Source organism: Muntiacus reevesi, chromosome 18 (genome assembly GCF_963930625.1).
Source record: "Muntiacus reevesi chromosome 18, mMunRee1.1, whole genome shotgun sequence".
Taxonomy (NCBI): domain Eukaryota; kingdom Metazoa; phylum Chordata; class Mammalia; order Artiodactyla; family Cervidae; genus Muntiacus; species Muntiacus reevesi.
Genome location: NC_089266.1, coordinates 10,642,546 through 10,659,598, shown reverse-complemented (window position 1 = coordinate 10,659,598; position 17,053 = coordinate 10,642,546). Strand labels below are relative to the sequence as shown.

Genomic DNA, 17,053 nt, shown 5'->3' with positions numbered 1-17,053 from the left:
TCAAAAGAGTCTTCTCCAACACCACAGTTCAAAAGCATCAATTCTTCGGCGCTCAGCTTTCTTCACAGTCCAACTCTCACATCCATACATGACCACTGGAAAAACCATAGCCTTGACTAGATGGACCTTTGTTGGCAAAGTAATGTCTCTACTTTTTAATATGCTGTCTAGGTTGGTCATAACTTTGTTTCCAAGGAATAAGCGTCTTTTAATTTCATGGCTGCAGTCACAATCTGCAGTGATTTTGGAGCCCAGAAAAATAAAGCCTGACCTTGTTTCCACTGTTTCCCCATCTATTTCCCATGGAGTGATGGGACCAGAAGCTATGATCTTCATTTTCTGAATGTTGAGCTTTAAGTCAACTTTTTCACTCTCCTCTTTCACTTTCATCAAGAGGCTCTTTAGTTCTTCTTCACTTTCTGCCATAGGGTAGTGTCATCTGCATATCTGAGGTTATTGATATTTCTCCCAGCAATCTTGATTCCCGCTTGTGCTTCTTCCAGCCCAGCGTTTCTCATGATGTATTCTGCATATAAGTTAAATAAGCAGGGTGACAATATACAGTCTTGACGTACTCCTTTCCCTATTTAGAACTAGTCTGCTGTTCCATATCCAGTTCTAACTGTTGCTTCCTGAACTGCATATAGGTGTCTCAAGAGGCAGGTCAGGTGGTCTGACATGCCCATCTCTTGAAGAATTTTCCACAGTTTATTGTGATCCACACAGTCAAAGGCTTTGGCATAGTCAATAAAGCAGAAATAGATGTTTTTCTGGAACTCCCTTGTTTTTTCGATGATCCAGCGGATGTTGGCAATTTGATCTCTGGTTCCTCTGCCTTTTCTAAAACCAGCTTGAACATCTGGAAGTTCACAGTTCACGTACTGCTTGGAGAATCTTGAGCATTACTAGCTTGCATTACTACTAGCATTACATCACTTTGCTAGCGTGAAAGATGAGTGGTACATTAGCTCTCCAGAATTAATTTTTCCTCAGAAATAATGACGTTTGTACTCTTTGAGAAACATCATCACTTTTCCCCACCTCCCAGCCCTGGTAATCACCATTCAACTCTCTGCTCTTGTGAGTTTCACTTTTTCAGATTTCACATATGTGATATCTTATCTATAGTATTTGCCTTTATCTGCTTTAATCCACTTAGCATAATACCCTCAAGGTCTATCCATGTTTTGCAAGTGGCAGGATTCCCTTGCTTTCGTGACCGAAAAATATTTCATCATGTATACATATATATGTATACACACCAGTTCCTCTTTATCCATTCATTTACTGACGGATGCTTAGGTTGTTTCCATATCTTGGCTATTGTGAATGATGCCGCAGTGAACATAGGGATGCAGATATCTCTTTGAGATAGTTATTTCATTTCCTCGGGAAATACACCCACAAGTAGGATTGCTGGATCATATGGCAAATGCTCTTGGTTTAACTTTTGATGCCATTTTCCATTGTCAGTGTAACAATTTAAGAACTAAGCATATTGATGCATGATGCCCTGGATTCTACATGAACCTAGTTCAGGGAAGGTCTTTAAATTACTCTGTTCTGAAACATTGCCTGGACACCCAAAAAGATGACAATGTGAAAGAAAATACTGTACAGCAGAGTGCCACAACTGACAGAGGGTACGAGAAACACGTGGATAAAGCTTCACTACATACTGAAGGCCGCTTTTGCCTGAAAGGCACAATATTTAAGACCAACGCTAATTTTTGTCACTTGCCAGCTAAATTTCTTCTAGACAGTTGGTCTAGAACACTGTCTAATTTGGCTTTAATTTCAAAAGATCTCAATAATAGTGAGGAAGCAATAATTTAATTTAGCTTGCTCACTATTTCAATCCCTAAAATCTTATAGGCTAGATCCTATTGGATTGAGGAGAGCAGATGAGACTTGGAATAGCTTCTTTGACAAAAGACAAAGTAAATGGGGATGGTATCTGTGCTTTGTAATAACTGCTAATATTAATTTTTGACTGAATTTGTATTTTTTATTTAATTTTTGTACTTAAATTTGGTTTACCATTTTTCTTTTACAGACTGTGCTTTCTGTGTCTTCTCTAAAAAATCTTTGCTTACCTCAAAATGATACTTCACTGCATATCTACAGAGTGCAAAATCACTGGTCTTTTTCAATTCCACTTTCAGGAATTTATCTTGAGGAAATAATTGGACACAGAAAACTACAAGAAGTGCATCAAAACATGCTTACAAAGCAAATGTACAGAAACAATCCAAGTGTCCAGGAACAGAGAACTAGCTAAATAAAACTTGCAACACTAAGCAGTCATTACAATAGGTGTGTGTTTACTGACAAAAATAAAATCATTCATACAATTGATACAATACAATGTTATGTGAAAAAAGAAAGTTGGAAAACAGAATGAAACAAGATAAATGATCTATTATAGAGGCAGGGAGTGGGGAACAATTGGACAAAACCAGACAAAAGGCACAAATTTCCAGACAAAGATAAGTGCTAGTGATGTAACATATAACATGATAAATATAATTAACAGTACAGTGGACTGAACTGAACTGACAGTGGATTATACATAAAAGTTGTTAGGAGAGTAAATCCAAAGAGTTCTCATCAAAAAGGAAACATTTTTGTCTGTTTCTTTAATTTTGCACCTATGGACGATAGATGTTCACTAAACTTCAGTTCAGTTCAGTTCAGTCGCTCAGTCGTGTCCGACTCTTTGCGACCCTATGAATCGCAGCACGCCAGGCCTCCCTGTCCATCAGCAACTCCCGGAGTTTACTCAAACTCATGTCCATCGAGTCGGTGATGCCATCGAGCCATTTCATCCTCTGTCGTCCCCTTCTCCTCCTGCCCCCAATCCCTCCCAGCATCAGGGTCTTTTCTAAGGAGTCAACTCTTTCGCATGAGGTGGCCAAAGTACTGGAGTTTCAGCTTCAGTATCAGTCCTTCCAATGAACACCCAGGACTGCTCTCCTTTAGGATGGACTCTCTAAACTTATTGGTCATCATTTCATGATGTAAGTCAAATCATTATGCTATACTTCTTAAACAGTGCTGTACCTCAATTATATCTCAATAAAACTGTAAGAAAAATAAATAATCTATCTTTTGTGGTTTATTTTTAAATATATAAAGCACCCACATATCCACATTTGGACACAACCCTGCAAATACACAGGCCAAAGTGTATGATTATCTCTGTGGTTGCAGGCCATTTTTGTAGCTTTCCATTTCTTGCATGTTTAAAACTTTTTAAAGAAGTAATTTTAAAGGAAGCAATATATTACTTCCATCACTAGAAGGAGAGGTAAGTGGACAATGGAAGTCCACTGGAGATCTTGGAAGCACAGTTATGATACTAAAATTTACATACACAAGTGCAGGTCCAAAACTTACTGGTCTGGTCTTGTTTCCCGAAACTCCGAGAAGGAGATGCCTTCAAGGGCTGCCCAGGTGTCCTCAGACTGCATGGCTGAGCCCTGGGCTGGTGGGGACAGGTCCATGCAGTGGTGCAGCACAGGCAGAGCACACACCCAGAAGTCAACCTTTTTGTCCATGCACATTCGGCACAGGTTTACCAAGGACACTCGCCAGCTAGAAAGGGAACAGAAACGGACATCAGTTCAGGATGGCCAATGTGAGGCCCACCTGGGGGTCTGACATCCATTAGGGAAGGGACAGCTCCTCACACAGAGCAGGAGAACACTCTGGGTATCTGACCAGGGAGAAACCTCAGGGCCCACTGGGCACCCAAAAGTGTCAGGCACTGAACAGGCCCTCTTGCAGCCCCAGAGCAAACTCCCAAGGGCATCCTTCCATTCTCCATGACAGTGGGAGAGACAGAGGTTCAGAGAGGCTTGTGATCTACAAAAGGTCCCTGGTGACAGAGCTGGGGCTTGAACACAGGTCATCTGGCAACAGTAAATCTAAATACGAAGCAACTTTTTGCATGTAAGTGGGGAGCCTATAAATAATACATGCCATGTTCCTTACAAACACATGTACATTTGCCAGCATTTCTTTTCTCTTTCAAAATTTTATTAAATCCTAGACAGGATTTAACTGGATGTTTAAAATTTGTAAAACCAGGAGGCAAGTGTCCGTTAAGACTGGCTGCTCAGAGAAGGCTACCCAATATTATTCTTGAGTTCAATTCAAACAGCTACAGAAAAAAGACCTGGGGATCATCAGAGTGTTCTGGGGAGGCGCCTTCACCCAGTGAAATATAAGTGCCTTCGGGACAGGCCGCAGCCTCCACACTACCAGTGCTCCCAGCCTAAAGCAATGGTCTCAGCAGTGGCTCCTAAACTGGGAACGACAGTGGCCGAGGCCACGGTGAGGGCATCCACAGTGCTTCCACAAACATCCTCGAGTCCAGCTTCATTGTCTTACTATGACCCAGCCTCCAAACACAGGCCCACGGGGTTAAGACATGATACACCTTGCGTGTGTGATGCTTAGGCGCTTCATTTGTGTCCAACTCTGCTACTGTATAAACTGTAGCTCACCAGGCTCCTCTGTCCATGGGATTCTCTAGGCATGAATACTGGAGTGGGCGGCCATGCCTTCCTCCAAGGCATCTTCCAGACCCAGGGATCAAACCCATATCACCTGCATTAGCAGGCAGATTCTTTACCACTGCACCACAGGGGAAGCCCATGACATACCTCAAAGCTTCTCAAAAGCAAGTATTCAATAGAATATGTAATAAAATGAAAAACAGTACATAGACTAGAAAAAGGCTAGACTGATAAACACTGAAATGACAATAGTGAGTGGTAAAATTATGGGTCATTTTTTTCTTGTATGTTTTCATCCATTCTGTGACAAGCTCTTATTTTTATAATCAGATAAAACCCATTAGAGAGCTAGGAAATCTTTGCGCGCGCGCACACACACACACACACACACACACACACACACACACACTACCTCTGAGATGCTTCGAAGATGTGTTTCAGGTCCCTGCAAAAGGCATCTGGTGATGTGGCCTCTGAGTGAAGGAGGTGACAGAGTGAGGCCAGGTCTTTTTCCAGTAAGGGAAAGTTGAATTTTTCCACTAAGAAAAGGACAATCATGCCCATTCCCAATTTACTCTTCACTGGGCAGTCCTCAGGCAGATGGTCCCCACTGGTTTCCAGAAATGGTGCCATTTTCTTTGTCAAGCACTCCCATAGGTGTTTCTTCACCTGGTCCCAGGAGAAAAGGAAAACACATAATCATGGCGTTGAACCCACCAGAGGTGTCAGGACCTGCCTGGCACTAAGCTTAGTTTCCTATGAGCTGGGTAGGGCCTGAGGAATGATGGGCAGGGAAATCTCTGGGGAGGAGTCGCCCTCCACCTGCCTCCCCACTAAACCCTGAGTATCCCCTTCCCCTGGGACTTTGGGAGGAACCACCAGTGGTACATCCAGAGGCCTCAGCATGCTGGAGAGGGTCTCAGGTTGGGGTCCTGAGTCTTATAAGAGTTCACTAGTCATCTCAGATGTGGTTCCAGGTCTGTCTCAAAAACGCTTAAGCCATACGACACAGTAGCTGGAGATGACGTGGAGGAGGATGCCAGTCTTCTTGTCGTGGAGGGAAAGGGCAGGTGAGGAGGTGGGACCAGGTAGTGGAGGGGAAGGGTGGGACCAGTAATGGAGATGGGTCTAGAGGAGTTGAAACTGAAAGTGTGAGTCCCTCAGTTGTGTCCTAGTCTTTGCGACACCATGGACTATAGCCTGCCAAGCTCCTCTGTCCATGGGATTTTCTTGGCAAGAAAACTGGAGTGGGTTGTCATTCCCTTCTCCAGGGGATCTTCCCAACCCCAGGATTGAACCCAGGTCTCCTGCATTGCAGGCAGATTCTTTACCATCTGAGCCTCCAGGGAAGCCCTGGTGAGGACGTGGGAGGAGTCAAAAAATGAGGAGGACAAAGAATTCCCTAGAGGTGGCGCTAGGAGACAAGAGGCTGAAATAGCCTGCCCCCATCCACCTGTTCACTGAGTCTTGGAGTCATCTGGCCACTAGATGGTGAGGTGATGCTGAATGTCCAGGAGACAGAAAAGGGAGATGTTGCTGACACCCCTGAGATCTGGTACCTTCTTCTCTTCATACTGTAGAGCACTCCATGGCTGTTCTTCTCCTTCATAGATCATGGGCACACGAATGACATCATAGAACTGCTGGAACTGGATGAAAAAGTTCTTTAAATTGATGGCATTCCAGGTTTCAAGAATGCCGAAGATGCGGTCCAGCATGACTGCAGCTGAGATCTGCTTCCCTATCACCACGCTTTTCCTCGTACCATCTGTAAAATGATCCATCAACTTCTGAAATGTCCCAGGGGGCTTCATACAAATTATATCATCGTACTGATGCCAGTCTAAGAGTAAAGAGAATATTATACTTAGGGGCATCGAAACCCACTAGACCTGAACACTCCACCCTGGAAGGTTGATCTTGACCAGAAGAAGCAAGATGAAGGAGTCAAAGAAAGGAATGAAGGAGCCAAAGAAGGGAAGAAAGACAGGAAAATTACAGAATGTGGGAAATAGAAGGCAGCCAGCACTCACCCCATCCAGGTACCCAGCCACAGATGAGCAACGTGGGGCCTGACCCCATACATAGCACAGATGTTTAGGACAAGTAACCTAGACACCCCGCAACTACCCTTAAGTACTTGAAACATGCTTTTGTTGAACCAGATGGCTCAGCATACTTGGTACGTGTGAGTTCCTTAGAAAATTACCACATGAATGCACCCCCAAAAAACAAATAAACAAAATAAAGCACCTGGTCTTGGTGACAGACTGGTCCATCTCTCTCAAAAGCTGACAGATAAATCTTTTTAAATAACAACTTTAATATTAGGTGGGCTTTATCTAATAGTAGTTCAGATGGTAAAGAATCACTGCTGCCTCTTCATGCCCCAGTCCCCTCACTTCTCAGCAGATCCATCCTCTCTTCTTTCCCTTAGAAAACATCCGCTACCCTGTTTGCTCTTGTGAGTGCGTAAGTTACACTGATCAGAAACATGCTGCCAAGCTCAGGCTTAGAAAACATGAAGCCAGGAGGTATGGCAGGGCCAACGGCAAGCAAAGAAGACCCAAGAGGAAAGGAAAGCCTTTGTTCCAGAGAGGAACGTTCAGCCTCAGAGGCTGATCAATCAAGAGTCTTCGGCTTACCTCCAGAGTCCAGAAGGAAAGACTTCACCCGCAGACAGCGGTTCACATGCTCGCCTTTCTTTGACGGTTCTTTGTAGATGAACTCATACTCAGAGCTTCTGCCTCTGCAGATGAAGTACTTGTAAGGAATGGGTTTATTCACGTGCTGCTTGGAAATGGTGGTGCTGCCTTCAATGAGGGACCCGTTCTCATGTAAGTCTCTGTGAATAAACAGGAGAGCAGCTGGATATGTGAAAACCCTCTCCCAGAAATGCTCATTCTTCTCAAACACAACGTGGAGTGCAGGCCTAATGCTATAAATCTAGGCTGAGAGAGAAGATGCTTCTAGAACAAGGCTCACTTCCACACGGAGACAGAAGGACGACCAAGATGAAGTATGATAAAGAACTACATTATAGGGAAGAGTTTTTTGAAATATTTATCTTCCAAAAGTTCTAAGAATTAATCAACTTGATCAGAATTATGATTTCAATATATTTCAAAGACTGGACATTCTGTATATTTCCTTATGGGCCAACCGGGATATACTCACTTGCTGTAGTGCATTTCGCAAACATTATGACTCCACGCAGGCTTCCCGAATTCTTTTCCGCCCCGGACATATACTTTGTGTTGATCGGGGTTGAATCCAAAATGTTTAGAAATGATTGCATGGAAGTACACCATGATTCCTTCCGTGGAGCTCAGCAGACTGGGGGGTAAGTCACAGAAGAAATACTGATTAGATCTGGTCTCTCTACTCCCTGCCCACACACATACACAGGCATATATGTGCACACACAATCTTGTTTCTGGGCGTGCACTAACACACACCCCAGCAAAGTGCAAGAGAGCCCACACTTCAGATAGACTGCCCACCATGTGGGCCCCCTTGGCTCTCCCTCTACTGTGGAGGAGGACAGTGGGCACAGGCTGGGGTGATCTCTGCCCAGCTCCAAAGAGCTGGGGGTGGTGGGAGGGGGTGACTGAGTACTCTGGGGCATGACTACCTCTCTCCTGACTTCTGTAAGGTCCATGCTGCTCAGGTCCCCAGAGACCACGTGATGGCGCATTTCAACCAGTCAAGGAATTGGGACAGGTGCCCCTCCCTGCCTACCTCCTGAGTGTTGCCTTTTGCCCTGAGAGTCAACAAGCAGGCAGCCTGGGAATCTCCTCTGGGGTGGCGTGGCCCTTCCCAGCCCCAGTGCTGGGTGGGGACCAGGCCTCTGCTTCCCTGAGCCAGTTGCACCCACCTCTCCTTAGCTCGCTGTGTGCTCTGGTTCCTTTGCTCCTTCTCATTTTTCACAGGGGCTGCATTATTTCCGTTATTCCCCTCTGGCTTCTTCAGGTTCTTTGGTTTAGCTTTCTCATTTTCACCTGTTTTCCCTCCGGGAACAGCCGTCTGGTCCTTGGTTGCAATTTCCTGGAACAGGCACCCAAACCCCAACCTTTAGACCAGGCTCCATGCTTGCCACAAACACAGGATGCTTGTCGTAGTCACAAGACTGATCACATCCCTTCCCTGCTCAGAACCTAAACGGCTTCCTGTCCACCCACCACAGGCTCCAAGGACTCCTGTCCCAACATCGTTAACCCCAACCTCTCTTCCCTTCACCTGCTCTTGGAAGAAGCAGCTTTCTTGCTGCCCCCTAAACAAGCCCACCACACTCTCCCTTGGGGCCTTTGCATGTCCCCAGATAGGCACGTGGCTTGCCTGTCACTCTTTCAGTTCTCCTTGGAGAGGCCCTGACTGGCACCCACTTCAGCCCCTTGCCCTATTTCTCTCCAGGGCACTTCGCACAGTCTGGCTTTGCATGTCTTTCTCCCCCCTAGAATGTGAGCTCCGAAAGGCAGGAACTGGTCTCATTCATGGCTATACCCCCAGCACCTAACACAATTCACCAAATGACTAAGCCGTGGAAGGAACGGGACTAAAAGGAGCAGCCCATGGGATGGACAGCAAGGATGGGGAGGGCGTCCTGGAGAGCCGACCAGGCAGGCACGAGATGCTTTACCTGGCGGTGGTCTCGGGAAGCAGGGACGCTTGTGGGCAGCTCTTTCGTTTCCTTGTTCTTATCTTTAACATCTTTCTCAGCTCCTTTCACTGAACCAGCTGGCTCAGCTGCAGCATCATTTGCCTGGAAGAAATAAAGTCCCCAAACATCAGGGCCAAAATGACAAAGTGCACAGGGAAACTTGGACTCAGTGGCATGAGGGTCAGCCTCTTCCACCAGCCCAGGAACAGGGGTCGGTGGCTCAGGGTAGAGGCATAGCCCCTCCCACAGCCCCCCTCCCAGGAAGCAAGTCCCTGTGTACGCCCTTCAGACAGTGAAGTGTTGTCAGATCCGCACTGCACAGCAAGGTACCGAGACATGGCAGGCCAACCCTGGCAACACTCCCCTAACTCACCCCAGAGGCAGGAGCCCTGGTCAGCTGCCCAGTGGTCTGCAGCTCTTTCCTGGGCTTGGAGGTGTCCGCCTTTGGCTCAGGCAGCAGGAGCTCCTGGGCAGTATCCTTCTCCCTAGGAGAGCCTTCGCTGGCAGAAGTGGGGAGTTTTTTGCCCTTGGAGGGGCTCAGGGACTGGTGGTCATTCCCTTCCGGGAGGGCTCCTCCCAGAGTCTGGTCCTGAGGTGCAGGGCTGCTCAGAGACTCGGTGCCCGTGGCTGCTTCTGCCTCTCCTGCAGCCTCGCCTTGCAGAGGGTGGCCCATAGCCTCCAGTGGTATTTTGCCCACACTTGGAGGCTGGCCTGGCTCGTGAGTGGGACTACCCTGCTGAGCTGGGCTTTGGCATGGAGCTGTGTCCTGGAGCCCAGGGTTTGCAAGTGAACTCAGACTACAGGGCTCCAATGAGGAGGCGGACAACGAATTCAGCTCTGCAGATATGGAAGCATTCTTCCAATTCCTTTTCTTCCTTTTACTCCTTCTACGCCGCTAAACAGAAAAAGAGACACTCATTTTGTTTCTCAGGTTTTCTAAAGGTTTCCTCCAATTTCCTTTCAATTTCTGAAGTACATCAAGCATAGCTCAACCCAACCACCTTACAACTGCTAAATCTGCCATTCCTCTCTCTTGGAAAGAAGGAAACTGAGCACGAAGTGAATGGGGCTGGTAAACAGAGATGAGGGACAAGTGGGGAGCAGTGATGGTCACACACTTTGCTTTGCCCAATCCAAGCTGAGACCCTCATGTGGAATACCTTCCAATGGGAGGGCCTTGAAAAGATGGCTTTCAAATGTTAGAAAGTATGCACAGGCCCCGGCATGTTACACTCTTATATGGTATGTATTACATACAAAATAGAGATGGAAAAATGAGCAGAAATCTAAGCTGTTCCTTCCTGCACTTGCACTGGCACATTATGCTTCTGCCTGCAGATCCTCACTCAAAGGCAAGAATCCTCAGCTTCGGAATCAGACGAGCTTGTAGAAGCAGTTGTGGCAGGCCCTTGCGAGGACCCCAAAGGGCTGAATGCCCTGCATGCATGGCAGTCTTGGTCTGCAGCAAAATATTGATTAGTTCATTAAGTGCCAGTAACCTGTGATCCTCCCTGCCACTGAAGCCCAGTGTGGGCCTAGGGCTTGGCATCTTGCCCCTTGCCTGGGCTGAGTCCTCAGGAGAGGGAGATGGAAGACCTTGGGGTTTATCTGCACATGGGGTGGGACATCTTGTTCTGGGTCAACGTCCACATTTTCTCCAAGAAACCTGACCAAACTTCCAGCCCATCTGCTTGAAACAAGCAGCACAACGCACAGGCTGTCCTGAGTGGCAGTTTCCCAGTCTGACATCAATACCAGCTAACACTGTGGTAGACAGAAGGAAGGTCATTCAAGGCGGTCATGCCCCCAACTTCCAGGGCATATAGATCTCTGAAGATTTTGCCAACATACTGATGGTGACTCAGCACATCTGGGGGACCTCAGGTCCTGCATTTCCATGCTGCTGCTGCCAGTCCAGGCTTGCTCTGTGAGCACTACCATCAAGCAGCTCCCCACTCCAGGCACCAGCATCTCCATTAGCTTTCCTGGTGGTCCTGAAGTGCAGCCTCACTGGGAACCACAGATCAGACCAGCAGGAAGCTGTATGCAGACCCCACAGCCCCAAGCCCTTTGCAGATTCTCCTCTTTTTTGAAGGCAAGCCTGGCTTAAATTAAGTCGCTTATCCTGATTTACCAAAAGGAACCTGGAACTCTGTTCTATGCACAAGGAACAAGAAAGTAAGACGAGTTCCTCCCCCATAAAACTGATGGTTTACTGGGAGAGAAAGACTAAAACCAGATGGTTTTAGCTTGTTAGTAGGACTCGGAGGCTTTCAGCAAAGAGGCTTAGGTTGAGTCTGAAAGTCACTGAGAGCCAAGAAGGCAGCATCAATCAGCAAAGATTACTGGGACCTGTGCATCTGAATGTGGCCAAAGCCACAGGCTACCTTCTAGTTTGACCTGCCCACCCAGAATCAAAGTTTATGCTTGGCCAGAAGACCCCACATGACTGGCCCTCACTGTCTGTCAACCTCATCCCACCCTAGTCCTGCCCTGGCCTCCAGCATCAATCCTGTTTTTTACTATCTGTACTTTAGGATGTTTCGGCATGTGCGGGGACCTTGCTCATCCTGGAGAGACTGCCCCTCCCAGGGTTACTAATACCCAGAGAGAGGTGGTGACTCTCCACAATCACATCTTTCATCCGCCAGTCAACCAACACGGAGCTCCTCCCTCCACCCACCGCCTACCTCCTTTATCAAACGCTCCCTCCAAGCCAACATTTCCAGCTCCAAATCACCACAGGGCCAAGTACAGGACATCTAGACTGCCCTACCACCCAGAGTCCACCCACAGCATTCACACTAGCCAATTCTGGACCTCCTCAAACCTGCCTGCCCTGCCCCACAAGGCAGACTCGGGGCCACTTTCTCCCGTTGCTCCTTCCATCTCCCCTGCGGCCCTTCAGACATGGCCCCTCCTCCTGGGAGCTGTGAGGAACACTGACCTCCTGTGTCATCACTAGGCACAGAATCAGGGCGCCTCAGGCTCCCGGTTCCCTCTTTCGCCAGACACCTCCTTCACTTTTCACTTTGTCCTCTGCCCCATACCCCTCGACAGACCACCTGGACACTCCCAGTAGGAAAGCAAACGTATGTAGCCCTGCACTTGCTTTATTTTGTTCCTGAGAAACCGTCAACTAAACATGCCTTTTATTTTCTCTTCTCCCCAGGAAGGAAGTCTCTGTTTTCTTCACTGCTGCATCTACAGTGTTTAGAACAATCCCTGAGCCCCGAAAGGTGCCTAAATGCTTCTATCTCATTATATAAATTCCTCAGAAAGTCCCGTGTCTCCCTGCAGCACCAACATGTTCCCTCTTCCCCTGGGATGCGCCCACCTCAGTCAGGTCTGTGATCAGACCCAAAAACAAAGGGTTTTGTATCAAACTATTAGTGAAATGAAAATCAAAACTACAATGAGATATCACCTCACACCAGCCAGAATTGTCATTAAAAAAAAAAAAAAATCCGCAAAGAATAAACGCTGGAGATGGGTGGAGAAAGGGAACCCTCCTACACTGTCGGTAGGAATAGAAATTGGTACAGCCACTATGGAGAACAGTATGGAGGTTCCTTAAAAAACTAAAAATAGAGCTACCATATGATCTTGCAATCCCACTCCTGGGCATATATCTGGAGAAAAACATGATCTGAAAGGAAAAACGCACCCAGGTGTTTACTGTGGTACTGGTTACAATAGACAAGTCATGAAAGCAACCTAATGTCCGTTAACAGAGGAATAGATTAAAAAAAGCTGTGGTACATACATACAATGGAATATTACTCAGCCATTAAAAAGAATGCAATAATGCCATTCCCAGCAACATGGATGGATCTAAAGAGTGTCGTACTGAGTGAAGTAAGTTAGACAGAAAAGGAGAAATATCCTGTGGCATCCCTTATATATTGAAACTATAAAGAAATGATACAAATGAACTTACAAAATGGGAAGAGACTTAGAAAACGAACTTATGATTGCCAGGGGAAGGGAGACTTAGGGAGTTTGGCATGGTCATGTACGCACTGCTATGTTTAAAGTGGAGAGCCAGTAAGGACCTGTTCTATAGCACATGGAACTCTGCTCAGTGTTACGTGGCAACCTGGATGGGAGAGGAGTTTGGGGGAGAATGGACACATCTATATGGATGGCTGAGTCCCTTCAGTATTCACCTGAAACTAGTGCAACATTGTTAACCGGATGGGAGAGGAGTTTGGGGGAGAATGGACACATCTATATGGATGGCTGAGTTCCTTCAGTATTCACCTGAAACTAGTGCAACATTGTTAACTGGCTTTACCACAACATAAAATCAAAAGTTCAAAAGAAAAAACAAGAGAGTTTTGGCTTCTGATTTGCAATTTGCCTTTCATCTGTTTATCTCCCTTTCTCCTTTTTTTTTTTTTTTTAATCCCTATTCAATTGTGCTTTTTATAAGCTGCTACAAAACCCTTAGAATAAGACTCAGATTTCACACAGGCAACTTAGTTCTCTCAATACACATCAATGGGGCCACATGAGTGTCTCGCCCCTCACAGGTCTACAGGCAAGGCACGAGGCTAAACTCTAAGCTCTTCCTTGACAAAAATCAAGCCTATATATACATGTTACATATTTATGTATTCCTCACTACTGTGGTCTGTCACTCTGAACTCATTAGTCTGGAATATGTACACTAAAACTAAACATTACTGATTAGGAATCCAGACCTGGTCACAAACTCTGGGTGTGGGCAGTGGATGGGGGTGGTTGGGAGGAGACCCCAATACTTCTGATGATGTCTTTGTTGACGATGGATGGTAGGGGATGAGTATCCACTAAGATAATCCGGCATCTGTGTTATACATACTCTGTAGGGTGGGTGTAATATTTAATTAAAACATTTGTTAAGTGCAGAGTTTATTGACTTGGAAGGGATGCTAGAGAACTTTCTGGGGACTGAATGTCCTGTTATTGGATTGGGTAGGGGTGACAAAGCAGTACACACAGCAGAACATCCAGGGGGCTCTACCCTGAAGGTCTGTGTATTTCATTCAATACCAATTATACCTCAGTTCAAAGGCTATAGACCAGCTCTAAATGCATACAGAAAGGTTACTCCTATTTCTGCCTAGACAGAATTAGTGAGAAAAAAGTAACAGTTTGCTACTTCTTGGAGGGAAGGTGGGTTAGTCAGAATACATGTCTGATTTTATATTTCATAATGAGGGTCCTCAGAGAGCAGACAGATCTCAGTTTTGAGGAGGGCAAGGCAGCCCTGTTCACTCCCCTGAATACTGGGTCAGGAGCACATGGAGGGGTGGGGGTGTGTGCTGTGGACCCTGAAAAGGCACATATGGCAGGAAGTGGGGGTGACAGGTGAGAACACGGACTAGTAGGAGAGAAAGTCTGTGAAGGTTTTGACAAAGGCTGAACGTTTGGAGGCTAGGTGGGCCTGCAGCCCTGCCCAAACTCCCAGGGGTCCTCTGCCTCATTCTGCACTGACAGTGATTGGGACAGAGTAGGATAGTTCGTTTAGGAATCACTCTTGGGGATTAAGAATGTAAAAGGAATTTCTGTAGGCTAATGATTACTCAAGAAAAGAATCCAGTAACCTAGCAACAATCTACACTATCTTGAAGGAAGACCAAGCATCCAAGCATCTGGCACATTCAGGCCACAAGTTCTGATGATTAAAACACAGGACAGTAGACACGGTGTCCGAATCTTGTTACATGAAGTCAGGGAGTTAACGGTCCTTGAAGAGTAGCATTTTGTAGCTAAGATGGGAACATAGGGGAAGGGAGAAAGAAGCTAAGTGAAAGAGGACATTATAGGGAAACTTAACTGAGCCCAAGCTCATTCTCCTGGCTGCACTGACAGGTCAGTAAATCAGGAGATGAGTTGTTGGAACAGGGAATAATGATTTTAATCAGAAAGTTAGCAGACTGAGAAGATGGCAGTCTAGCATCTCAAAAAACCATCTTCCCACAGTTCAAATTGGGCTCCTTTTATACACAAGAGGGGCAGGGGGAGGAACCCACTTAAGCACTGACCAATGGCTGAGCAGGACAAGTACCGGTCACTGGTTTGACATGTGCTAAGTTATTCCACTTGTTGTCCAACTCTTTGCAACCCTATGGACTGTAGCCTACTGGAGTGGCTTGCCATACCTTCCCCCAGGGGATCTTCCCAACCCAGAAATTGAACCCATGTCTCTTCTGTCTCCTGCATTGATAGGCAGGTTCTTTACCACTAGCGCCATGGTCACTGGTTGACAATTGCTCACTAACAGTCACTTGTTTCGGGGAGGGGCCCACTTTGGGGGCACTGAACAATGGCTGAGCAGGACCACTAACTGGTCCCTGATTGATCGTTGCTCATTTTGGGGGAGGGGGAAACCACTGAGGCACCAACCAATGGCTGAGTGGGGCTGCTATAGCTCCTGCCTGCCTCACCACTATTCCACCTTGAGTAGAAAGGTGCGGCACCAGAAAGCAGCCAGGTCTGAAGAAGTACCTGGTGGCCCTCACAGTGGCCGCCAGCTCTCAGTGGAGTGAGACGCCCAAGCGGCAGAGACTGCAATTGATGGGATCGTGGTCTAAGGTGGCAGGTGCCATGGGCTCAGCCCACCGCTCGCTTCAGTGGTCAGATTGTGCCCAACGAGATGACCTGGGAGCTGGTGTCCCCAGAGCAGAGCTTCCACCTGTCCACTTTCACCGTAGATGGCTTCCCAGGTGGCACTGGTGGTAAAGAACCTGCCTGCCAATGCAGAAGACATGAGAGATATGGGTTCCATCCCTGGGTCTGGAAGATCCCTTGGAGAAGGGCATGGCAACCCACTCCAGTATTCTTGCGTGGAGAATCCCTCAGAGGAGCCAGGTGGGCTACAGTCCACAGTGTCACAAAGTGACCGAGGTGACTTAGCATGCATGCATGGGTGGCAGGAACAGGGTCCCTTCTGGTGGGTTAGTGGGCTAGGTGTGGCTGCCTAGAAAGGTGTGGTGAGCAGTTCCTGCCTTAAGGGCACCAGGGAGACAGGATGGAAGGGCCCAACACAGTTTGGGTTCCAGTTTGGCCTGGGGAGTCCGCAATTACAAAACCTGAGATGAATTGCCATATTTTAGTATATGTTACCACCCTTTTGCTAACATACATATGATTTAAATAAAGCCATGACAGTCCCAGCTAGGCCATATAGAGTCAAAGGAAGAACTAACGATGTAAGCCTTGATATCTACTCAAAAGTGAGGAAGAAGGTGGTCTTCTCCCTTCCCCTCTTTTGTTTTGATTATAAAAATGAAGTCCTTTTTGTTGTTGGGGCGACGGTCCCTTGCCTGCCTGCTTGTATCTGTCGTAAGTGTCCTAGGCTAATAAACTCATTCTTTGTCTATCACTTTGCCCTCACGCTGAATAATTTCAGTGATGAGACAAAAGAACCTGAGCTTCAGTAGGTCCTGACACAAGGTGAGGGGTTTTAGTTAAAAGACAGTGGGTTTGGACTTTTCTCGTGGTCCAGTGGTAAAGAACGCACCTGCCGATGCAGAAGATGCAGGTTTGATCCCTGGTCCAGGAAGATTCCCTATGCCAAGTGTAAACTAAGCCTGTGTGCCACAACTACTGAAGCCCACACACCTACAGCCTGTGCTGCACACCAGGAGAAGCCACCACGATGAGAAGCCCACGCACCACAACAGAGTAGCCACTGCTCGCCGCAACTAGAGAAACAGCAACAAAGACCCAGGGCAGCCAATAAAAAAAAAAAAGAGTGGGTTCAAGTCCTCTCCTAAGTCAGGGATCATGGATTGAAGTCCCAGCCTGTGGATACAAGTCCCAATCTGAGTTTGGGTTGGGTTTAAGTCCCATCTGAGAAAAAGCGTGGTTTCAATAGAAA

The 17,053-nt window shown here is 46.8% G+C and overlaps 1 protein-coding gene across 4 annotated transcripts in view; it reads right to left on the bottom strand.

The window, feature by feature from the left end:
- Positions 1 to 17,053, bottom strand: part of RNF213 (ring finger protein 213) — a 116,990-nt gene that overhangs the window by 75,027 nt on the left and 24,910 nt on the right. For 3 of the 4 annotated variants that reach the window (XM_065909811.1, XM_065909812.1, XM_065909813.1), the window contains 8 exons: positions 9,557 to 10,078; positions 9,163 to 9,285; positions 8,401 to 8,570; positions 7,701 to 7,859; positions 7,169 to 7,368; positions 6,083 to 6,366; positions 4,936 to 5,192; positions 3,400 to 3,597 (listed from right to left, as the gene is read on the bottom strand). In XM_065909811.1, the coding sequence (XP_065765883.1) occupies positions 3,400 to 3,597; positions 4,936 to 5,192; positions 6,083 to 6,366; positions 7,169 to 7,368; positions 7,701 to 7,859; positions 8,401 to 8,570; positions 9,163 to 9,285; positions 9,557 to 10,078 (1,913 nt within the window). The remainder of the gene's footprint in view (positions 1 to 3,399; positions 3,598 to 4,935; positions 5,193 to 6,082; positions 6,367 to 7,168; positions 7,369 to 7,700; positions 7,860 to 8,400; positions 8,571 to 9,162; positions 9,286 to 9,556; positions 10,079 to 17,053) is intronic. The other variant, XM_065909814.1, reaches the window with a different exon arrangement.